Source organism: Stereum hirsutum (genome assembly GCF_000264905.1).
Source record: "Stereum hirsutum FP-91666 SS1 unplaced genomic scaffold STEHIscaffold_3, whole genome shotgun sequence".
Classification (NCBI taxonomy): domain Eukaryota; kingdom Fungi; phylum Basidiomycota; class Agaricomycetes; order Russulales; family Stereaceae; genus Stereum; species Stereum hirsutum.
Window position 1 is genome coordinate 1,888,239 of NW_006763133.1, and position 21,902 is coordinate 1,910,140.

General features: G+C 52.3%; 7 protein-coding genes across 7 annotated transcripts; 3 read left to right on the top strand and 4 right to left on the bottom strand.

Moving 5' to 3' along the window:
* Nucleotides 1-228: 228 nt before the first annotated feature.
* Nucleotides 229-3,199, top strand: STEHIDRAFT_137585 (uncharacterized protein; the record flags this gene model as incomplete). Its single annotated transcript, XM_007301006.1, has 3 exons — nucleotides 229-988; nucleotides 1,041-1,522; nucleotides 1,580-3,199. 3 exons carry the CDS (start codon nucleotides 229-231, stop codon nucleotides 3,029-3,031), a joined length of 2,694 nt encoding a protein of 897 aa, XP_007301068.1. The 3' UTR covers nucleotides 3,032-3,199.
* A 159-nt stretch (nucleotides 3,200-3,358) lies between these two features.
* On the bottom strand, nucleotides 3,359-4,641 carry STEHIDRAFT_137586 (NAD-P-binding protein; the record flags this gene model as incomplete). The annotated part of the gene is made up of 5 exons (XM_007301007.1): nucleotides 3,359-3,505; nucleotides 3,579-3,948; nucleotides 4,036-4,127; nucleotides 4,223-4,484; nucleotides 4,583-4,641. 5 exons carry the CDS (start codon nucleotides 4,639-4,641, stop codon nucleotides 3,359-3,361), a joined length of 930 nt encoding a protein of 309 aa, XP_007301069.1.
* An 803-nt stretch (nucleotides 4,642-5,444) lies between these two features.
* STEHIDRAFT_145190 (aflatoxin-detoxifizyme) lies at nucleotides 5,445-10,763 on the bottom strand. Its single transcript, XM_007301008.1, has 30 exons — nucleotides 10,598-10,763; nucleotides 10,246-10,467; nucleotides 10,054-10,180; nucleotides 9,816-9,982; nucleotides 9,564-9,729; nucleotides 9,435-9,493; nucleotides 9,260-9,366; nucleotides 9,168-9,197; nucleotides 8,932-9,096; nucleotides 8,850-8,869; nucleotides 8,781-8,786; nucleotides 8,675-8,725; nucleotides 8,598-8,622; nucleotides 8,375-8,538; nucleotides 8,290-8,315; nucleotides 8,135-8,232; nucleotides 8,029-8,063; nucleotides 7,842-7,972; nucleotides 7,686-7,779; nucleotides 7,444-7,623; nucleotides 7,009-7,379; nucleotides 6,948-6,958; nucleotides 6,847-6,884; nucleotides 6,617-6,785; nucleotides 6,437-6,557; nucleotides 6,293-6,379; nucleotides 6,177-6,237; nucleotides 5,873-6,122; nucleotides 5,785-5,801; nucleotides 5,445-5,716 (listed from the first exon to the last, which is right to left on the bottom strand). The coding sequence occupies exons 1-21, from the start codon at nucleotides 10,687-10,689 to the stop codon at nucleotides 7,263-7,265; spliced, it is 2,082 nt and encodes a 693-aa protein (XP_007301070.1). The 5' UTR covers nucleotides 10,690-10,763; the 3' UTR covers nucleotides 5,445-5,716; nucleotides 5,785-5,801; nucleotides 5,873-6,122; nucleotides 6,177-6,237; nucleotides 6,293-6,379; nucleotides 6,437-6,557; nucleotides 6,617-6,785; nucleotides 6,847-6,884; nucleotides 6,948-6,958; nucleotides 7,009-7,262.
* A 332-nt stretch (nucleotides 10,764-11,095) lies between these two features.
* Nucleotides 11,096-12,965, bottom strand: STEHIDRAFT_92669 (uncharacterized protein). Its single transcript, XM_007301009.1, has 2 exons — nucleotides 11,324-12,965; nucleotides 11,096-11,263 (listed from the first exon to the last, which is right to left on the bottom strand). The coding sequence occupies exon 1, from the start codon at nucleotides 12,954-12,956 to the stop codon at nucleotides 11,358-11,360; it is 1,599 nt and encodes a 532-aa protein (XP_007301071.1). The 5' UTR covers nucleotides 12,957-12,965; the 3' UTR covers nucleotides 11,096-11,263; nucleotides 11,324-11,357.
* A 424-nt stretch (nucleotides 12,966-13,389) lies between these two features.
* Nucleotides 13,390-16,824, top strand: STEHIDRAFT_74462 (glycoside hydrolase). The gene is made up of 9 exons (XM_007300527.1): nucleotides 13,390-13,700; nucleotides 13,825-13,952; nucleotides 14,014-14,241; nucleotides 14,306-14,588; nucleotides 14,665-14,894; nucleotides 15,092-15,341; nucleotides 15,715-15,940; nucleotides 16,027-16,109; nucleotides 16,171-16,824. Exons 1-9 carry the CDS (start codon nucleotides 13,558-13,560, stop codon nucleotides 16,229-16,231), a joined length of 1,632 nt encoding a protein of 543 aa, XP_007300589.1. The 5' UTR covers nucleotides 13,390-13,557; the 3' UTR covers nucleotides 16,232-16,824.
* Nucleotides 16,825-16,946: 122 nt separating this feature from the next.
* On the bottom strand, nucleotides 16,947-18,268 carry STEHIDRAFT_108626 (uncharacterized protein; the record flags this gene model as incomplete). The annotated part of the gene is made up of 3 exons (XM_007301010.1): nucleotides 16,947-17,387; nucleotides 17,464-18,158; nucleotides 18,250-18,268. The coding sequence occupies 3 exons, from the start codon at nucleotides 18,266-18,268 to the stop codon at nucleotides 16,947-16,949; spliced, it is 1,155 nt and encodes a 384-aa protein (XP_007301072.1).
* A 111-nt stretch (nucleotides 18,269-18,379) lies between these two features.
* Nucleotides 18,380-21,502, top strand: STEHIDRAFT_119081 (ATP-dependent peptidase). The gene is made up of 10 exons (XM_007301011.1): nucleotides 18,380-18,407; nucleotides 18,467-18,850; nucleotides 18,907-19,312; nucleotides 19,378-19,440; nucleotides 19,498-19,804; nucleotides 19,865-20,537; nucleotides 20,611-20,710; nucleotides 20,782-20,959; nucleotides 21,021-21,087; nucleotides 21,156-21,502. The coding sequence occupies exons 2-10, from the start codon at nucleotides 18,665-18,667 to the stop codon at nucleotides 21,333-21,335; spliced, it is 2,160 nt and encodes a 719-aa protein (XP_007301073.1). The 5' UTR covers nucleotides 18,380-18,407; nucleotides 18,467-18,664; the 3' UTR covers nucleotides 21,336-21,502.
* The last annotated feature ends 400 nt before the right edge of the window (nucleotides 21,503-21,902 follow it).

The window sequence follows — 21,902 nt, forward strand, 5'->3', positions numbered from 1 at the left end:
CAGTGCTCCTCATCCCGCCAAAGTCTGACCCTCTTTTGCCGAAGAGAGGGAGCTGAAACAAGGCTTTGACCATAAGCTGCGCGAGTGGCCACGTGGTCGGGAGAACTCCGCGACTTGAACGCGTCTCAAACTTCCAAACGATCGCGTCGCGACTTGAACTTCAGACACGTTGAGGAACACGTTCACCTTCTCCCACAACATTCTTTGGGCAGACCCATACACAAATTTATGGACCGGCCTATTACTCTTTGGTCTGGACATCGTACCCAGGCTACCGACGACGCAGGGACCGACATCAAAGCTCAAATACTTCCCCCTCTCGCTCTGTTTGGCCGACCGGGCCCGTACGAGCTAGCACAGAAACATCAGCGGCGTTATATCCCATCGCTTGTATCCTACTGCATCAGGGCTGCACTATCAGACCTACTATACGCTTTCAAGGACACTCTCATCCCATACGAAGCCCCTCCGTCCTCACAAGACTATGACATCCTTCGCGACCTCATGCCAGGTTTCTCTCCTAGTGATCCCTTTGACTCATCGCAAGTGGACCCCCGGTTATGGGCTAACATCATCCAAGTTTTGAGTCATCTGCCTTCGTCGCTCCGTGTCTACACGATCGCCTTGGCCGACAAACATCTACCCATGTTACAGAGAGTTCCTTCTACCTCCGATTTCTCTCTCCTCACCATCCTAGACCTCGCGAAGTGCGAACATCTGAACGACGATACTGTCCTCAATCTGAGAGAATTGCATGGTCTCTGTGCGCTGAGCGCGAGTCGCACGTCTCTAAGTGCGCACGGCGTGGCACGGCTGGCAGGAACTCTGCGCTGGTGTGACCCGCAAGACGAGCGCGATATCGACGATGGCCGGGCCAATGATAGGCGTGGTCCTTGGGGCCTCAGAGTACTATGGTTAGTTGGCTGCTGGAGAATCGGACACGACGTCTTCAACCATCTGCGAAGATTCCCTTTGCTCAGTGTTGTCGGTAAGCTATGCGCCTGAACATATGGATACCTCGCTGACTTTTCTCGTTCTAGATCTCCGGGAAACCAGTTGCACCCATAATCTTCATTCTGGCTTTGCTTCCTGTCAGAATGATACACTATACCACCCTTCAACCCTCCTTGAAGCTGCAAATGAGCTATCTTCACTTGCATCTCTCTCATCATCACCCAGCCCATACTTTCTGCATGTCAACTCACTTCATTATTCCCAACCCTCGTCTCAGTATCGTAGTTCTTCATCGGTTGCTCGGGAAGACACGTACGTCGTCCTACCCTCCACAGGCGGCAGAATGGTACATGGCAACACCGAAGCTCTGATCCGACGCCAGGCCGCAGAAGAAGAAGATATCAAGCACGAACGAAACTTAGAAGAATGGAGGAAGAGGCAAGAAAGATTTCCGGATCCCGACCTATTGGCGTTCCCTGTGAAAGGTGAAAATCGGCGTATACCCAACGAATTTACACAGTCCATTGTTCGAAACGCACAAGAAACTAAACGGCGACTGTCAGAAATGGTACGTCGAACTAGTCTTGTCGTTATCTACTCACCTCTGACAAGTATGATACCATAGCGCCGAATACAGGATAGGCAGGCACCAAGGAGTCATCCACTTCACGATGGTCAACGACGTACACTGCCTTTGAATGTATATTCTGCGGGTCCCTCTCGCAGTGCGGACGTGCCCGCACCTGCCCTGGTTGCCAACTCTCGTCCAGGACCATCAGCCGCGCTTTCGAGCTCCTCTTCCATCAGTCGCGTTCCCGCAACATCGCGTATGAGTAACACCTCTTCATCGGGTCAGACTGCTACCCTTATAAATCGTACAGCCACTTCCTCCCGTCCCGCTCCATCATCCACTTCAAGTACAAACCGTTCAGGAGCACGTACGTCGTATATGCTCAGCAATGCCATCCGAGCGGATGTACCGCCACGTCCACCTGCTGTCTCATCTGCGACAACACTGCGCTCGAACCCCACGCCGGAACTTCCAAGGCGTACATTACCAATGTCCGCCTCGGAGGTACTTCCAAGATCGCCTATCTCAGATACTACCATGTCTGATCTCCAGAATCTCATCGCTGCACAAGAGCTTTCTGCTATCAACTCGCACCATAAAGCCAACGCTTTCTATTCGTCCAACCCACTCTCCGCTTCCACAACTTCTCTGCCTTCTTCCCGACATCCTCGTGGCGATGACAATCTGAGACTCTACCGCCAGCCTCCTCCTTGGAAGCTCCTCAACGAGCCACCTCCTTCGCCTGCCCCTCCTCAAGGCGCTGCAGCCCTTCGACGCATGGAGCTCCCCACATTTGTGCAAGGCGCAAACAGACAGGCCCAGAAGAACATGGAAGGACTGCAAAATATGGTGGCACACAGAATGAAGGTCGCCCCGACCGCCTCTTCTATCCGCAGAGCAGACGGATTCGACGGCTCGTCTAATTCCGGATCATCGAGGACATCAACCACGAGTTTCACGCCAAAGAATCCGTTCACAGCACGGTTCTCGGGTGCTCGAGCTCCCGAGCCTTCTTCTTCTCGCCCGCCCATGTCTTCGAAGTCCAAGCGTCCGATGTCTTCGTCGGTCTTCGTTCCCTCGTCTTCTTCCTCCTTTGACGGGCAACCACCGACCAAGAAACTCGCCGTGGAGCCTCCTAGGCGTTCGAAACCGTCATCGGTTGGCTCCGGGTCGTCAACGAAACCTCTCGTGCCCATTTCTACGATTTCTGTCCCTCATCTCCCGGAAGAAGCGAAGAAGCTGCACGCGCAGAACGAGAAGATTGCGAGGAGGTCTTTGGGCAGCGGCTCAAAATCATCGAAAGGGAAGACGGACGCTTCGCGGAGGAGTTCAATGCCGACGTCTGGCTCGAAGTTGAGCTCGGGCTCGGGCTCTTCGTCGACCACGACTAAGGCGAAGAGTGCGAAGGCGTCGAAGAGCACTAAGTCGGCAGGTTCGTCGGCGGGTGGCGCTCAACAGAGTGGGAGTTTCGATTGGGGTGCTTGGGGTAAGCCTGCCGGGGATTGACGGTGTTCGTTTCCGATGGTCTTGTGCTTAGACCTCTGATAGCCGCAGGATGTGGTGCTTGTAGTACAGTCTCTGCTTGTTGCGTTATTTACCTTCTTCTTCTTCTCTGAACGCACGTCGTCATACATCGGGACTTTTCGCTCATTCATTCGGCATTTTCCATGACAGACCCCACCATCCGCAACTCATGTACATACAATTCTGAGTAAGTCACATAGATGTCTGCTAGGCTGAATCAATGCTATCTTCAGAGCTGCTAAACGGGCGGACATCATTTAGTACGTGCGTTCAAAAAAATAGTCTCTGGACACGTCCATTCGGTCCATCCTACGCAGCCCAAGCGGGTTCAGGCAATTCAACTCCCTCCCAATACTTCCTCAAAAATTCTTCGACACCAATAGGCTGAACGGATGGCAAGAGTTCGTTCAAATTGGCCTCAAAGTCGATTTCACCGTCGGCTAGCAAGGCATTGAACTACATAGAAGCGACGCAACCGTTCAGTGCGAGACAGGGCTTGGAATGACAAGCATCGACTGCATGTACTCACCTGGCACATCGACCTCACGAACATATTAGTCTCCTCCCTGGCCTTCCTCCTCAACTCCTCGGCGCTCGTATACTTCCTCAACATCTTCCTCTTCCCGCCCGTAATCCTCTCGATAATTTCAACAACCTCGTCATACGTCTTCTTGCCTCCCGCCATGCCGCTCACAGGTTCCCAGCGCTCTAGGTCTAAGCTCCCCGCGACGAACCTGCCTGCGTCTTGCGTGGACGTGAAGGGGACCGGAGTTTTCCCGTCCCCTGGGATGTCGGCGGTTCCGGCAGGAATAGCGACGAGGAAGTTCCAGGGTTTAAGTCCTCCGAGGGCTTCGGTTTGGTTCTTCGGGGTGCCGGTGACCATGGTATTGAGAAAAACGCTATGTTGAGTATACAAGAGAGAAAAGAGGATGAGGCAAGAGCATTGAGATACTATTAACCTAAAAAATAAAACATTGCGTACGTACCCGCAAATAAGGCGCGTACATTCGAGCCCCGAGGCCTGGCAGGCTTCCCACACCTTGATCTTCGCGGCATACAACTCTACGCCCTCGTTACTCTAGAGTAGACAAGTCGAGCGACATCGCCAGCAAACTCTGAGCATTCTCTCTTCCTGCATAGCTCGAGGACAAAATACGAAATGCATCTACGTACCTTTCCAGCATACTCCGAGGGCGCGAACCTCTTTGCTCCGGCCTCCTTGGCAGCCTCGAGCAGTGCGACCTCCGATTTATATTGTTCATCGGGGAAATGTGCCGATATGGTCCAGATGACGGTGTGTACGCCTTGGAGCGCAGAGACGAGACTGGAGTGGTCCATGTAGTCGACTGTTCGGACGTCGACGCCTCTGGCGGTGAGGGATGGTTTGGGAGTGCGGGTGAGAAGAACGATGGAGTGTTTCTTTGATGCGAGGACACTATGGAGATGGCGGTGATGAATGATGAACGGCAATGAGAGGGAAAGTAGGATAGTTAAGTTGTATGTAACGATGGGGGGAAGTGCAGGAAAATGTACGCTTCCAGAATTTGATGCCCGAATCCTCCTGCACAACCTGCTAGAGCGACTTTAACCATCCTGGTTCAAGGAGACAGGATATAGCGAATATAGAACGGAAGATGAGGTGATTGTAGCCTGATCCTTTGGATATGGAGGACGATGTGCAGCATCGCGGGTTTATAAGAGCTTTGAAAAGACTGAACGGTATCGAAAATTGCATTGTCAGTTAGTCCCCATTACAGGAGCAACATATCAACTTGTGGGTCCATCACACAGCGGTCATCTATGGAGTTCAGCACCTTAGAGAGGCGTCGGCCATGATGATCGCTGTCCATCGTAAAAATAGCTCATCCATTGCAGTGTGTCCATCCCTTCCAAATGCACACCTAGTGACCAGTGCACAGGTACGCTTGGACGGGAAAAGACCTACAGTCGAAAACTGACCCACACAAGGCGACACGGCGAGTGTGGATGGGATATGCCGCTTCGCGAATTCGGCATCTATGTGGGTGGGTGGCGGTTAGCCTGGGAGTGGCAGAGCGTCAATAACCAGGAGACGTTTGGGAAATCACTACAAAAAGCCCACTGGCATTGCGAAGCTCGTCGTCCAGAATGAAATTTCCAGCCCATCGCAGCTGCTGGTAAGCTACGATCTCGCCATGGACGATAAGAGCAAAGACGCGGAGTAAACCAGCAGACTGTCGTCAAGTCCGAGCCTGAGGATATAACGAGATAAGTAGTAGTGTGGTTGAACTTCCCCGCTCGGGAAAAGCCGACGACAGGGAAGATGAGATGACGTCGGAACCTTTTGTCGAGCACCCAAAAGCCTCGCGTGACTTTCGACGCGTCCATGGCCTCCTTCACCTTGACCCGCTCTAAAATCCAACTATCTTCTTTCCTCTCGTCCCACAATTCTGTCAAGAGACCAGCACCATCATGGACAAGAAACTCCTCAACGATGCCCCGACCGTACCGGTTTCATATAGCAGCCAGTTGTCTGCCGAAACCTCCAGATCGACGAGCACGCAGACTTCGGGCGCAATCTTTTCCCAGCGACAGTCCTATCGGACAATGGAGGGATAACATGCTCATGAAGTCAGGAGCCAACTACAGTGGAGGTGCAGGAGAAGACTTCTTCTATATTCAAGAAGTGAGTATCATTCCCAATCCTAGAATCGGGGAGATCTTCAATTTAACGCTTTACGGAATTCCCATCAGATGAAAAGCAAGTCGGTAGGTGAGGCTCTTTCATTCGTGACGTCAATTTGTGTGGCTTATATCTTGTTTCTCAATGGTTGATCGTTCTAGGGCGTTTCCTTTGGCGTTGCGGATGGTGTGGGTGGCTGGATTGAGCAGAATGTGGACCCTTCACTATTCGCACAAGCTCTCATGTACCATGCACATCGATATTCCAAAGCGGCATGGGCAGGCGAAGCGGAGATTGACCCAACACAGGAGTATGAGGAGCGTGAGGCAGTCGATGGATGGGAACTCCTGCCCGTCCAGTGTATGCGACTGGCGTATGACGCCGTTATGCAGGAGAAAGCGGTACTAGCTGGTGCGTTGCAAAGGTCTCCTCTGTCTCGACATATCTCTGAATTCCATCCTCCAGGTTCCAGCACAGCATGTATTGTAAACCTAAACGCATCTTCCGGTGTACTTCGCGCAGCAAAGTAAGTCATCTCAAAGTGCTATTGCAGCCTATGCGTTGACGCTGACTTTCCTCAGCCTAGGGGACAGTGGCTTTGTCGTTATTCGTTCATCCTCTGTAATTCACAGGCAAGAATCTCAAACACACTTCTTCAACTGCCCATGGTGCGTTTCCTCCCAAATTCTGGTCCAGTACCTCGAAGTAAGCCTCCCTCTGGCTAGGCAACTGACAAAGGAACTCCCAATGGAGAGGACCCGAAGACACGAAGCAATCAAAGATTATCCCTCAGATGCAGACGAGTACGAAATGAAACTTCGAGATGGTGATCTTGTCATTGTTTACGTGGGTGACGCTTGACAAAGCCCCTCCTTGACCCGCAAGCTAACTCCACCATTGGATAGACCGACGGGCTCTCGGACAACGTCTTCAACAGCGAGATCACGTCAATATGCAACCTTGTGGCTCGCGGAGGAGGAACAGATGAACAGCAAGTTCAGAGCATGGCGGATCGTATGGTGCAGTACGCTCGAGCGTGCATGATGAAATGGACGAGAGAGAGCCCGTTCGCAAGTCAGTACTCTTCGGGCATCTTTTTAGCCATGTAAGCCGATGCTAATAGCGAGCTTTGCAGAGGCTGCTAAAAAAGAAGGTCTCGACTTCCATGGCGGGGTGAGCACATCTCACTTTTCTTTTTTCGTCAGGCTTTCACTGACTTGGATCTTGACTGGACAGAAACTCGACGAGTAAGCGACCCACCTTGCCTCCCGTAACGCGATCACTGACTCGCCCCCAGTGTGACTGTCATAGTAGCCCTCGTACAAGAGGTTTAAATATCCTTCGACGGGTGAAGGGCTCGCATCCTGGGCTCACTCCCTTACCACAGTATACTCATACGCGCAATACTTTTACGCCACGCAACGTTCACATGGTGACAGGGGCCAGGCGATGCGTGGATCCACAGGATTATATTTATCATACATTTATCGGACAGACGTCCGATTGTCTTCTTTTCAACACTACTGCATACCGCGATAATGCATACCAAACCTACAACTTCCTCTCGATGAAGCTCTCGATGGCACCGGCAGCCGTCAGTGGGTACTCCTTAAGCACGACCTCGTCGTTCTCGATGAATGTATTCGGTTGCACGAAGATCTTCCTCGGCTGTATCACAGCGATGCATAAGTCCTCGTGTACTACAACCAGAAAGGAAAACAGAGCGACTTGCCTGTTTTTTGCGCAGAACGAGGTCGCGCAGCTCGCCGTCCCATCCAGGGAAAGGCTTCGTCAGCTCAGTGTAGAATTGTCGTGCCCCTGCGCCGTCGGCGGTACTTTTACGGACTTGAAGGTCGATCAGAAGTTTTCCGACGACGTCCTTACCCTCCTTCAGCACCTTTTCCCTGTCCACCTGTACGGGTCAAAAGAAGTCAGTGAAGGTGAAGGAGGCCGTTGCGCAGGTGGTTTACGGACCCGAACGTAAGCATTCTCGAGCTGGCCGCTTGCATCCTTAACCTCTTCCAGGCGCGCGATACCACCGTTAATGAGATGCTGTGTGATTCCAAGACTGCAAGTATATCATGATCAATAAGAGGTGTCGATCGAGACAAAGTAAAGATGACAACGGACCGAGCCTGCATATGGGCCTGCCCGTGCTTCTTGGTGGCAGGATCGTAGAACTCGAGTGCTCGGAGACCTGCACGGGCCATGAGCAAGAATGTGATGTATTGGATGTCGTCGATATCTTTCTGGCTGGTGTACTTCATGGGTCCTCAGTATAATATCCGAGGATGTGGAACGATAGACAGAAACCTACACCGAAGATCTTGAGGATGTCGGTGTTGCTGACCACTGGAATGATATCGTGACATCAGCCTGTGGGTTCCTTTGCAAGCGTTGACATGGCGGTGCGGAGTACTCACGAAAGAGTGCTACGGTTTCTGCACGGCATTCCTCCATAGACGATGATACTTCACCAAGGACGGAGTCGGGCGTCTGACCGGGCTTGTACCACGACGCACTGAAACGAAGAATCAGCCCGAGAACATCTCGTCGAGCGAGGACAGCACAAACTTACATAGGCTTTCCAGTGAGAGGGTTAACCTATATCACACAGTTGAGCAGCCGTAGTGACGATGATGGCAGGATCGAAGCGTGCATACCGTGTTGGGGTCAAAGTTCTTCGTCCCATCTGCACTCTCTTTGAAAAGCTTGCCGGATCCGTGGCCCAAAAGCTCATGGTTTGCTACTTGAACCTCGAAGGCCTTGCTGTCCCATGCGTTGTAGAGATCAAGGTCGTCGGGATGTATGAAGGTCACTTCCTCGTCTGTGACGTGTTTTTAGCACAACAGCATTCCAGGAAATTCACTCAGTGATGCGGCTCACTCGGTGCCTTTGCTGCAAGGATATTCTAGTTTATCGTCAGAGATGGCTCAGGCAGAGTGAGGGGTCAGAGCACTCACGGCGAGCGACACGTTCTTGAACCCGGTGGACTCTCGGACATCATAATAGTTCTAAACATCAGGATCAGTATGTGGGTCATGAAAACAATGCGAATGATGCTCTCACAGGAATCTAAACAGACAAGTAACCAAACAGGTTGAGTTCCAATTCTCCTATAACTGAGAGACAACAAACATTGATGCCCGCGGGTATTCCTTCCCGTCAGAGCGGCATCAGTCATCAACCGCAGCAAGAGGACCACAATGGCCATACATACCTCCAGTAGCAAACGTCACGACCTCCAACGCCGTAAAATCAGGTTTGCGGAAAACATCGACCTCATAGTCCTTTCCCCAAGGAAGATTCTTGATCAATTCCGGGGCGCCATTGACCAGCGTTTCGTATTTTGCGCTCAGAGCCTTGTTCACGATAGCGGTGAAGCCTGGTACGATCGGGCCGTGAGCATGAGCGTCTCGAAAAAACATGGTCCATGACGTGAGGTATAAAATGTACCTTCCCACTCGGCTCGCGCACCCCAAGGATCTATCGGGATGTGTTGACCTCAGTCATTCGGACACCGGGCGGAGTTGGATGGGCTGGCTTACCAACGTAGGTCTCGATGAATCCGACATAGCTCTCGACGACTGGACCGACGTCCTTGACCCATTCCGTCGAGGCTTCTTTGTGAGCTTCAATAGACCCAGTCTTGAACCTGACGGAAGACGTTCAGTAGCGAATGAAGCTAGTCCCTGGTTAAGTATCCAACGTATGGGTACCTACGATTTGATGTAACCTTCCAGCATGGCCACCTGCGTGGGGTTGGCCGCATATTTCTTAGCCTGTCGAGGCACCAAGGCTATCAGAGACCGCAGAATGTTCTCCTCTCTATCTGGTTAGGAGGATCCATACCTCACCCAACGCCACAGCTGCCTTGTTCAGCGCATCGGAAAAGTCGCCGTACTGGACGGTGAGAGTCGCCGAACCCCCAGCAATTTCCAAGGCATGCTGCGAGCTCGCCTTCTGGTCAGCAGACGCCACCAGGAGCACGAAGTCCTTCGGGCCCTTCTTCTGCACGCTGTGGCGTCAATGATTATCATGGATGAATGAGTGAATGAGGACATGTGTCTCGTTTCGAAGGCGTTCGAAGCCCAAAGAACGAACCGTGTGTTCAGCACGTCGACCCCTATTTTTTCTGCGGCGGCTTGGACGGCTGCGACCTCTTCGTCCGTGACAGGTTCGCCGAGGTAGTAGTTCGAGACATGTCCTTCTTGACGTTTGCCGATCAATAGGGATGCTTCCGGACTCAGCGCGTAGATGTGGTCTTTCAGCTGTGCGAGCAATATAAACAGGAGAATGGTCAGAATAAACGGACAGTAATCGACGCAGGTTGCAAGCTGACCTTCTGCCAGAGGGGGACCGCGTTCGAAGCATTCGCGGATTTCTCGACCACGACGGCGAACTTTTCTTGTGGGACGCGGGGAACGAACTTCGTGAACCCGAAAGACTTGTAGTTCACCAAGTTACTCCTGCGTGGCGCCGACCGTCAGTAACATTGACAGTGACCTGGAAAGTTTGGCGTGTATGGTCGTACAATACTTGGCTGGTATACTGCAAAATGGCCTCGAAATCTTCGTCAGAGAGACCAGCTTTCGATTTCAAAGCCTCCAAATCGGTCAACTTTCCATTCTCGCTGAAGGTCAAGACAAGGAGGTCATAGAGCGACGTGGCCTCCGGTGTCCATTGCCCCTGAATGATCCGAGCGCCAGCCCAACTCGCTTCACCTACAAAGTGAGCATACTTCTTCTCCTTTGAGCTGTATGGACACATAAGGCGGCAGCACGTAGACACAACATAATTAGAACAACAAATAGGGGCTATCTCGTCAGTGCATCTGACAGCTAGCGGACACTACAGTCCGAATATGTAAGATCGGACAGACAGACCTGAGTTGTGCGAAAGACTTTGCGATATCGAGGGAACAGTAGGGTGCGGTACGATCAGCGAGGAAACGTTCGGTGGCGAGGCTCTTCGACATGCTGAATTTTCTTATGATGGAGTGGCGGTGATGGTGGTGTTGGTTTGACGATGAAAGAACAAACCGAGGTTGATGAAGGGATGTGGATTGTGGGGACAGATGGTTCAGATGTCGATGATGTCGCGCGATGTCGTTCAATCGCTGATGTCTAGAGCTTGCGGCCCGGAACACGAACATTCACTCAAGAAGGAATGGGAAAGCGGAGAAGGTCAACACATTTCAAATTTGGTGGGTCTGGGACCAAAATTGGTGTCACGGAGTTTAATGAATGGTGAGTCACAGTCACACAGGGGGTGGCGCAGGTGGCGCAGGGTGGCGCGTACTGCCCAACACTTTCAATATTCCAGCGAAGTGTCTCGGAGATTACTCAGAGAAGAAATGTAGTGTGTACCGGTCCAAGGGTAAATCGAGGCATATCGATAAGAGCATGGCATCGTGACAGTAGATCAAGAGCTAAGTAAAGCAAACAGTTGTATGCGGGTACCACACGGACATTCCTCCCCATTCCCACCAACACGTTCAAAAGGCCAAAGTTCATCATGGAGAAACTAAAAGTAAAAGGTTCCATGAGGTGCTAAACACGTTCAGTGAGTCATCAAGTACTTGTTGGAACTGCTATCGGAAACACACTCACCGGCGACCACAGTAGACAGCGACGAAGCGCGGTCTCATGGTTTTTCTGAGCTGTTAGAACGAACGGAATCCCTGACCCGCACGTAATTCGCCCACAAAGCCTTCCATTCGGCGTCTAGGATCCCTTCTCCAGCTTGGCCTATACCTCCTGCCGTATCCGCCGCGACTCCAGCCCATCCGAGCGCGCGCTCGTAACACTGTAATGCGGTATCCAGCGAGCGTGAGTCGCCACTCTTCTCGCTCAAAATACCGACGAGATTCCATGCTTCGGCTGCTGATCGTCGAGCGTCTCGGAGTAAACTCTTTGCTGGCTTTTGCATTGAGACCGAGGTTTTATAAATGGGAAGAAGAGGAGATTCGGATGATGGTGGGTGTGGGATCTTGGAGAGAGGGGCGTCCGGATGCGTAGCTGGTAGGCCGGTCAGGAGCAAGGCTACCCGTTCGGAAGACTCTGCGGCTTGGGTGAGCCATTGAACAGATGTCGCCGCCGGTTGACGAAGAGCGTAGAGAACTTCGGCATGGTGGACCGTGATCAGCGCGGACCGATGCAGAAGGTACAAGGCATGCAACGCTTGCGGCGCAGATGCCTTGTCAAAAGATTCTGGAGGGCGAATAGAGCGAAGGAGGTTTAATGACGCTTCTTGAAAGGTTTGCGCCTGTCGAAGTTGGCCGGTTGTCGCGTAAAACGCGGATAAAGAGACGAATGCTGACGCAAGGGCGCGTTGGGAAGAAGGGGAAGATGGTGGCGTCGAAGGAACGGCGGGGAGTAGGGGATTGAGAGGTGATACGTCGCCGCCCGATTGTTGGATTGCGCGGGACCACCACGCTAATGCGTCCGCAGAGTTGCCCAAACGATGATTGAGATCTCCCAGCTTGAGAGCGACTCGAGGCGCCTCAGGTCCTTGGCCAGCCAGCCGGGTCCATACCCTCTCGTATTCTGATCTGCTCTCGAACCACCCGTCTCTGGACCCCATCCGCTCCAAGATATCTGCTCGACGCGTCAGAAGGTCTAATATCGTGTGAGGGCGCAGACGACCGCTGGATTCTTGGGCAATGGCTGCGTCAATAACAGGACGAAGGAAGTCCTGGGCATATTCCAAACCGGTTTCTACGACGTTCAGCCCTCCCGATCCGAACGAACCCTTGCTAGATGAGCTCGAGATGACTTTAGCAGTATCTGAACCGGCACCCCAGTTCTGTGCACTCCATGCTGCCCTGACTCGATGACGATTAGAGAAGCCCAGGAAGGGATCTGTACCACCACTGTCGCCTCCAGTCCACTTATCCCTCTCTAGATCCCATCCCCACCTCTTCGCTTCTTCGTTTTTCTCTGGAGCTAGCTCAATATTCTCGATCCACATATGAGTAGCCTCATACGCGGTCAGCGTCGTCCCAGCTATGCCGACGGCGGCGATGAGTGAGTATCGAACAAACCGAGCGAGGACTCGGAATGAGAACATTGTGTGGCCACCGAAGTCCAATTCGTGTGGAAGAGCTTCTTCGCGCCATGGTGTGGTGGATTTCTGGGAGTTTCCTGACTGGTATCGTCGAGAAACCTGGGGATGCAGTATGTGCCGCGTAGTCTGACAAGAGCGGACGAGCGGACGAGCTCTGGAGGCACTCCGAGACAACATGACGGATAGTGTGGCGAGCGGTGGAAATCCGTTTGTGCGCAATTCATGCAAAGGCGTGACAGCGATTGGTCCGTGTGTATGCGGAACAGGGGCGAATCAGGGTGAAATGAATTTGATTCCGTGAGCCGGAGTACGGGGAGCGCTTGGCACGAGGCAGGCGTGAACGGTGCATCGATGTCTAGATCGTACTTGCCTTGTCCTCACCTCTTGTTCTAGGGATACGCTCTCCCCATGACGCATATATTCTTGCACTCGAGCTGGCAGTCTTCACCACAGAACAGAAGGCAATGAGCCTGTCCACGCAGCTTGGTACTTGTATTTCTCGTACGGAGGCTGTCCCAATATTTGTACTGGATCAAATCGCTCTTTCGCGTTTCCCGGTCAGGGTGTAGAGAACACCGCCTGCACACCGCGTCTAGTCTTCCTTTGCTAAGATTGGCGCCCGTATTATGACTTACACCCACGGGAAGGCCAGGCCGGCAAGGTACACGCGCCGCCTCGTTTGCATAAATACCACAAACGCACCATTCGTGAGGGCCGCTCGTGCTTTTACGCCCCTTCAGCCTTTACGCCCTCTGTTCTCTCGGCCACGAAGAGAGCTATGCGTCCCTTTTTCTGGTTGTCCTTCGCCTTGAATGTCTTCTCTAGTGCATACGCCTATGCTACGCCTTCACGAACCATCCAGAAACGTGCTGCCTCTAATTTCATTAGTACTCAGGGGGACAAGTTCGTCGTGAACGGAAGGTATGTTATGAATTTTTACCCTAGCTCTTTGTATGAGGGATAAAGTAGCCAGGAGGCTAACTATGCCCTCTATGTGACACTGTGAGCACATCGAACTAACAATGCGATATTTTTGTCTTGCTAGTGACTTCTCGTTCATCGGCACGAACGCCTACTGGCTTCCCTTCCTCGATTCCGATGACGATATTTCGAAAGTGCTCGCCAACATATCCGCTTCCGGCATTAAGGTAGTTAGGACATGGGCCTTCAACGGTTTGTCGAAACTGTCGAATATCTATTCCCCAGTCCGCTGACTGGGTACTCGAACTACTAGACGTCACGGAAATTCCCGACGACGGTAGCAGCTGGCTTCAGTTGATTTGCAACGGTAAGACCGAGGTCAACACCGGTCCTAACGGCCTCCCCAAGCTCGACAAGTTCGTCCAGCTCGCTCAAGACCACGGCATCTACGTCCTCTTCTCGCTCACGAACAACTGGAACCCTATTGCGAACGCGACCAACCCGGCACCCTTGGCACGAAACTTCTTGTCCAACTCTTATGGTTTGTTTTTCTCACTCCACCCCAGTGATCTTCTCTTTTTCTGACGGACACTTCTACTTGTCAGGCGGTATGGATGCATACGTTCGTGCATTCGGCACCAACCAGCTCCACGATGAGTTCTACACGAGTGACGACATCATTAACTTCTTCCAAAACTACACACAACAAGTTGTCTCGCGCTTCGTGGACAACCCCTTCGTTTTCGGTTGGGAGCTCGCCAACGACCCCAGGTGTGGCTCAACAGTCGCTAACTCGGACACCTGCACGACCACAACGATCACCAAGTGGCATGCAACCGTCTCTGAATTCATTCGCTCCATCGATCCCAACCATCTCGTGGCGTCCGGGTGAGTCTCGCCCTCAAACCCGTGGTCTTGTATTACACCCGAAACTAATGGAAGTCTAACTTCTCGTCGTGCATAGTAATCATGGCTTCCAATGCCCGACCTGCACGAAGCTCTTCCCAATTACGCCCACGCCCACGCCTTCCGCTGCTCCAGGTAAACGTGCCCCGGCTGGAGTGACGACCCCAGATCGTCTCATGCGCGACATCGCTCAGAGGCGCAAGGCTCGCGCTGCCGCTGCATCCCGTCCGCAGAAGAAGAAGCGCGAGGGTCCGACCATCCGCGGACGTTGGGCAGCCCCAGCTTCAGGTTAGCTTGATTCCATTGAACACTACTCGAAATCTTCCCTTCCATCCACCGTCCATCCAACCTTGTTATCTTCGGCCATCGTATTCTCAGCATCAGTCCATCCTGAGGAAACATGTGCTGACTTAGTTCTTCTGTTTCCGGAACCCGGCGTTTCATGTACACTCGCACTCCTCCGACTTCGCATTTCTACTAAATAGGCAGCAACGCGAAGCGCCAGACTAGCAGCACCGGTCCCTCGTTCGATGGATCCCAGGGCGTTGACAGCCAGGACATCCTCAACATCCCCGATATCGGCTTCGGCACTTTCCAGTTCTTCCCCGACCAGAACGTTTACACCACCGATGGCGAAACTGTACCAGGCTCGCAGGGACAGTCGTCGTTCGACTTTAATAACACCGTCCAGGAGGGTATCGAATGGATCCAGAACCAGGCCGCGTTTGCCAACGCGTACGTACCCGTCCCATATCCTATCATTTACATCATCCGCCCCTACCCTTCTCTTTTCCCGCTCTGTTGATTTTCGAAACGCCTTGCGCGGGGGGCATGCAATGTGGCTAAGCGCCCCTAGCGTGATCTCCTTTCATCCGTGTTCGACGCCCATATCATCATTCGCAATCTGACCTGATCGCTGATGGATATTACTCTTTTTTCTTCTTGCATACATACCGCTGGCCCCTGTTCCTGGACACTCTTTCAAAAATCTTGAATCCTCTCGACCTTTGTCTTCGGGCGTCGCGGTCACGTCTTTACACCGGTCCTGCTCACATCATGGCTATGTATCCGTGTGCCTGCCCTGCGTTTGAATTCTTCCGATATGCAGTGTCGGCAAGCCTCTGGCGCTCACCGCCTTCGGTCTCGTCACGCAAGACAACTTCCCGTTCTTCGTCCCGTTCAACTCTTCCGTGCCTCTCGTCAACCAGACCAGTCTCTCCAGGCGTACCGACTCGCAAGGAACGGCTTCGACGTCGTCTCAGCAACAGTCGGCTTACTTGACTTGGTTAGAGGCGGGTATCACGGCGGGTGTCCAAGGTCTGACTCAGTACCAGGTACGTATTTACTTCCTTTTTATGGATGGTAGTGTCATAGTTTGCTCATCATACTTTTCTTGCCTCTTTCTTCGTGATTTATATAGTTCTCCGCTGGTGGTTTGACGCAAGGAACGAGTGGCACCGACTCACAAGGGACATCGCCGAACGACGGTTACTCCACTCAAGGGTATGTCTATATCCTTCTATCTTACCTCTATATACTTTTGCTCAGTCCATCTGTCTTACAGTACCGCGACGGTCGAGACGCTCCAGCAAGCCGCCCAAGAGCAGCAGGGCACATCCAGTTAAAGGGCTCCTTAGAAAAGCAGTCTTGGGAATGAGACGTTCATCATGACTGATCAACTCGTAGGCTTTCCCGGTGTCTCCGCATACACCATCCGCGGAGACGAGCCTGCGAAGGACTTTCGACTATAAGTATAACGTTGTAACGCCCCCTTAGGATATTTGTCTCCACGCTACTCAATTCTCATTTTTCATTTCTTGACGGACTTCGACACGATGAATATTTATGACATTTTCTCTGACGTGTGGCGTCCGTTCAGTCGTTCACTCTTTCCTTGTCCTCTGGATCGGGAGCTTTTGGACCCGGACCCGACGTTACTTATTATCACGATACGAACTCGAATATTGGTCGCTGTCGCTTGCTACGAATTTTTTTTTCGCTCGGGACTGTTGACTGGACTTTTTCTCTCTTTAGCTTATATCTGAGTTTTCGGGGTGCTCGATGAGCTTTCGAACTCAAGTACTTTTTTTTTAGTTGGACTGTAGCCCTTTGTGTTTTTGAGATGAGATGAGACTTTTGTTGCGGTGTACACTGATGGAGGGCCCGGATGTGCGGGCGATGGTTTGAATTACTTATCACAAAAAAATCGATGTAGATTGTTCTCCTCGTGCGATGATGCCACTAGTGAGCGAGGGTCGGAATAGGACTTATTGGCCGCGCTGGACCATCTAGTCGCACATTCGTGGAAAACAAAACCGCCACGATCAACTTTTATCCCCCTCACTCTCCTCCTTCGTTCGGCTTCGAATACTCGACCTTCCGCACCCTATCCCTCACATTCGCAAAATGCAACCCGAACCAAATCCTACTCCCCTTCCGCTTCCCTTCCTTCCCCTTCTGCTCGTCATCGACTTTCCCCTCCTCACCCGCACCCGCACCCGCATCCACCCACAATCCGTCCACAGCCTTAGCTAGCTCATCTATCGCGTCTGCGAATTCGTTCCGTGCTTCGATTAAGTCTGAGGGATCTTCTATTCGGGAGACGAGTTCGTCGGAGGAGATGGTCAGGGCTGAGGCGGTGCTGAGGAGGGCGTCGAGGGAGGACGGGGAGGGATTGGGGGGTGGACCGGGATTTTGTGAGGGCGTAGAGGAGGGGGAAATGAGCATGGTTTTTCCGGCGTAGGCACAGACTTTTGAGATGTGGTGGATGAGGGGACGGAGCTGTGCGGAGTTGAGTGGCGTTAGAATGATTGTTTTGGGCCACAGTGCGGAGGAGGAAGGATGGAATGTCACTTACTGTTTGAGCGAGTTGGATTTGTTCGGGAGATTTCTTTTTATTGCTGGACCCGAAATCAAAACCTGCTTCCGCCCAGCCGTCGTTGTCGTCTCCATCTCCGCCCTGCTCCTCGTCATCGTCCTCATCCTCATCACCGTCTTCCTCCGCACTCTTAATAAATTCATCCAACTCTTCGACAGCGTCGTTCAGAGTCTCCCCATGAGCATTCCATCGTTTCCGAACAGCCTGAATGTTATCCTGAGACAATCCCGAAGGTGAATCCGATTTTGCACGAGAGACAATATCATGTATGGCTGCCGTCTTGACGAGATAATCTTCGCCCGCGGCACCCGTCATACCCTTACTTCCTCCCTCCTGGAGTAAATTCCGGTGTGCATGAGCCAGTTCCCGTACTGCATCGAGGACGGATAAAGCAAGACGGTGGACTTCCTCGGTCAGTGTTCGTCCGTGGACGTTCGGATCGAACGAGGCGGCGTTAGAGCCGAGCGTAGATATATGTGTTGTGAACTCCTTTGTGGTAGATATTCCTGCGGAGTACGTAGGCTTAGGTGGCTTGAGCGCTATTGATAGCTTTGTGGCATCGGAATAGATCAGCGAGAGGAGGGAGATGAGGTCCTTTCGGAGGGATGGGAGGGGTAAGGGTGGCGAGGGTGGCGTAGGGCTTGCGAGGGCCGTCGACAGAGACGAGCATGTCTCTATAAGAAGGGAGAGCGAGACTGTGGCTATTTGTGAGACAAGTGTATAAGAAATGTGTGCTTTTTGAGGCAAGGCAAGAGGAGAGATGACCTTTCTGAACGTCGGACATGGAGGAGAGCTGATTTTCGCTGGGGTTAGGGTGGCGCGGAACGGGATGTGGTTAGGTAAGCTAAGGACTTACCGCGTCACTCAACTTTCTGCAAGCTGCGTGGCCCATCGGCGGAGCAGCTATGAGTCCACCCCCAACAGTAAGTCCTGATTTTCCTCTGCATTTATTCCGGAATTAAAGCGCATGCTCTCTTCACAGTTACTCGGTGTGCTGCGCCACTCCGCGCGGCGGCCACCCTCATTATTTGCCCCAATACTCTTCCGCTCGTTCTCCCGCATCCCCCCGTCCACTCTCTCTCCAATTCTTCTCCGAGCTTCAACCATACACTCGCCCAGTCGGATACTTGCACTCGTACCATGTACTCGCAGATCAATTTCCCTAAAGTCAATATTCTCGATGGGCACTCCACAGCCCACGCCTTCGCCCATAGCCGTCGCACATATCTCGAGATTGGAAGGCGAAGCGAATGCTCACCCTACGGATGTCGACAAACAGCTTCAGCTTTTCTTTGCTCTGGTGGATACCAAAACTCAGGCAGGAAGGGACCTCATCATGGCCAGGTGGGAGAGAATGTGTGAATTTGTGCGTTTTCCTACCGTCCTCTCTCCTCATTACTATGCTTACATGTTCATGTAAAGGACCCGTCGTCTCCACTCCTTCATTCGGACAAAGCGTTTGAGTATTATCTCAAAGCACTGGTAGACTCCAAGCTCGAACCTTCCGTTGATCCCGCCGTCAGACGCCGAGAATCATTGCTTGCTGCTCACCCGTTAGGGGCCACCACCGCCACCGCTACCCCGTCACCAGCAGAGTCCACCTCACCAGCCTCTGAATCCTCCCCGGCATCCCCATCCACGGTATCACAGCTCTCCACCAGTCAACTTATCGCTCAACAAGTCCGCTCCGGCGAAACTAGTCCAACGTCCTCTGTCCTCACGGGAACAGGAGGTCAACCCTTGTCTCCGGATATGGCCAAGTTTGCTGCTGCTATTGGGACTGGTGCTGGTCTTAGCTCGAACCCAATTCATGTCCAGGTTAGCGAACGTACGTTTTTACGTGCCACTCGTGCGCGAATAAGCACGCTCAAATGATCTTTTTGAGCCCAACAGCCAAGAACGCGTGGGTCCCGAAGGTCGTTCGCACCGTCCTGTTCACTGGTGTTGGAGTGTTCTGTATGTCTTTCTCCCCGCGTATCATCCATGTTTTATTCAGCTCATTTCTATCTACAGTCATGCTCAGCTTCCTAGCCGTCATGGTAGAAAACACCGGACTACTCAGGACACCTTCCCGACCTGCTGAATTCGAGCCCGAAAAGTCTACCAAGCCTGTCAAGTTCAGTGACGTACACGGCGTTGACGAGGCGAAGGAGGAGCTCAAAGACGTCGTGGAATTTTTGAAGGACCCATCTGCATTTGCCGAGCTTGGCGGAAGACTGCCCAAGGGTGTTTTGTTGACGGGACAGCCGGGTACGGGTAAGACGATGCTTGCGCGAGCTGTGGCAGGAGAAGCTGGGGTGCCTTTCTTGTTCGCTTCCGGGTATGTACACATCCTCCTACATACCATTTCGCCAGTCACATGTGCTTATTTCCTCCCTAGTTCCGAATTCGAAGAAATGTTCGTCGGTGTGGGCGCCAAGCGCGTTCGTGAGCTCTTCGCTGCCGCTCGCGACAAACAACCTGCGATCATCTTCATCGACGAACTCGACGCCATCGGCGGCAAGCGTTCCGCCAAGGACCAGAACTACATGAAACAGACCCTGAACCAGCTCCTAGTCGAGATGGACGGCTTCCAGCAAGACGAAGGCGTGATCGTCATCGCCGCGACGAACTTCCCCGAATCTTTGGACGACGCGTTGGTCAGGCCCGGCCGCTTCGACAGACATATCGCCGTTCCTCTACCTGATATCCGTGGCCGGACGCAGATCTTGCAACACCATATGATGGGCGTCAAGACGAGCAAGGAGGTCGATCTCCTGCGTCTTGCGAGGGGGACCGCTGGGTTCTCGGGTGCGGATCTGCAGAATATGGTGAATCAGGCGGCGGTGCAGGCTTCGAAGGAACGGTGCAAGGAGGTCTCGTTGAGCCATTTCGAGTGGGCGAGGGATAGGATTTTGATGGGTGCGGAGAGGAAGAGTATGTTCGTGGATGACAAGGAGAAGAAGTTGACGGCGTATCATGAGGGGGGACATGCGCTCACGGCGTTGTATACGGAGGGAGCGACTCCGCTTCATAAAGTTACGTGTATGCCCCGGGGACACGCTCTTGGTATCGTACGTATAGTCCTTTTCTTTAAATTCGAGATCAGTGGTTTACTCACTAGATGGAATGTGTTTCGTGGGGTAGACTTCGTTCTTGCCGGAGTCCGACAGGCTATCGATAACCTACAAGCAATTCTTGGCCGAGATCGATGTCGCCATGGGTGGAAGAGTCGCAGAAGAACTCAGTGCGTACCTAACTTCATCACGTTTATCACCAGTCAATACTGATGTTTTTCGTGTCGCGACGAAATAATAGTCTTTGGACGTGACAACGTGACGAGCGGGTGCTCGAGCGACTTGAGGAAAGCTACGTCGGTGGCTACGCAGATGGTCAGGAACTATGGGTATTCTGAGAAGCTTGGGCCTGTGTGGCTTGGACGGGATGACCCGATCAGTCCCAAAAACAGGGAGGAGGTTGAGAATGAAGTACGATCGTACGTGGTGTTTGCTTTATCCTTTTCTTCTGATTAGACTGATGCAAGCATATTTTTTTAGGATGCTGAAAGCTGGAACGAGCCGGGTGTTTGCGTTACTGAAGTCAAAAGAGAAAGAACTTCACCTAGTAAGCCCTCCCATCTCTGTTACCAGAAGATCTATGCTCACTATTTTTGTTCTGTTTACCTGAAATAGCTCGCTGATGCACTCGTTGAGCACGAAACCCTAGACATGGAGGAAGTCAAGAAAGTGATCCGGGGCGAGCCTATACGGAACATCAAAGACGTCATCCAGGAAGATCTTTCACATATATCTCCACCAGACATTGACGGGCCAAGTGCCTCTGTACCAGCTACCGCTGCCGTCTCATCATAGCCTTCGTTGGTGGCAATTTACTCGCTCTCTTCTCATCTTGATCGACCTGCGATTTGGTTGGATTGTTGTTCGTAAATTTGAGTGTTATTTGCGTCTGAATATGTGCATATTATTTTCGTTTTGGACGACGCCGTCAGAGCGATCGTCGTCGTAATATTATACAGCTGCTCATCTATATTTGTCCGTGCACAGGGAAGACACTGTACATACATACTGACTAAAGTCGGTGGGCCACATTCTGTGCGGAGGTTCGCCACCCCCTGTCTCTCGAAGCTTCCAATCGGCTCAGGCTTGCTGAGTGAATAGAAAGCTAAAACGCGCCTCGTTTCATCGTTCATCCCGGTCTCCTCCTCGCTGCTGCATATCCATATACTTTCTCTCTTTCGTTTTTCTCAAGCTTCATCCTTTGTAGAAAAGCTACGTTCAATCTTCACTAGAAAAGCCTAGGCTTATCAAGATAAGATCTCCGGGACAGGGAGCTGGCGGCGCAGCCCACATACATTCTCCGCAGCTCGGCCATGCTTCAAATCGTGAGGGTTTCTCTTATATACCCCTCACCTTCTGAAC

Bases quoted from the DNA above. Each gene is read 5' to 3' on its own strand.
- STEHIDRAFT_145190 (XM_007301008.1), bottom strand. From the start codon at position 10,689: ATGTCGAAGAGCCTCGCCACCGAACGTTTCCTCGCTGATCGTACCGCA. The intron at 9,367-9,434 runs GTAGGTACCCAT...GTCTTCCGTCAG, and splicing joins CTGGAAGGTTACATCAAATC to GTTCAAGACTGGGTCTATTG. The intron at 8,539-8,597 runs GTGAGCCGCATC...AACACGTCACAG, and splicing joins CCTTGCAGCAAAGGCACCGA to ACGAGGAAGTGACCTTCATA.
- STEHIDRAFT_92669 (XM_007301009.1), bottom strand. From the start codon at position 12,956: ATGTTGTCTCGGAGTGCCTCCAGAGCTCGTCCGCTCGTCCGCTCTTGT.
- STEHIDRAFT_74462 (XM_007300527.1), top strand. From the start codon at position 13,558: ATGCGTCCCTTTTTCTGGTTGTCCTTCGCCTTGAATGTCTTCTCTAGT. The intron at 14,895-15,091 runs GTTAGCTTGATT...TCTACTAAATAG, and splicing joins TTGGGCAGCCCCAGCTTCAG to GCAGCAACGCGAAGCGCCAG. The intron at 15,941-16,026 runs GTACGTATTTAC...TGATTTATATAG, and splicing joins AAGGTCTGACTCAGTACCAG to TTCTCCGCTGGTGGTTTGAC.
- STEHIDRAFT_119081 (XM_007301011.1), top strand. From the start codon at position 18,665: ATGGGCACTCCACAGCCCACGCCTTCGCCCATAGCCGTCGCACATATC. The intron at 19,805-19,864 runs GTATGTACACAT...TTTCCTCCCTAG, and splicing joins CCTTTCTTGTTCGCTTCCGG to TTCCGAATTCGAAGAAATGT. The intron at 21,088-21,155 runs GTAAGCCCTCCC...TACCTGAAATAG, and splicing joins AAGAGAAAGAACTTCACCTA to CTCGCTGATGCACTCGTTGA.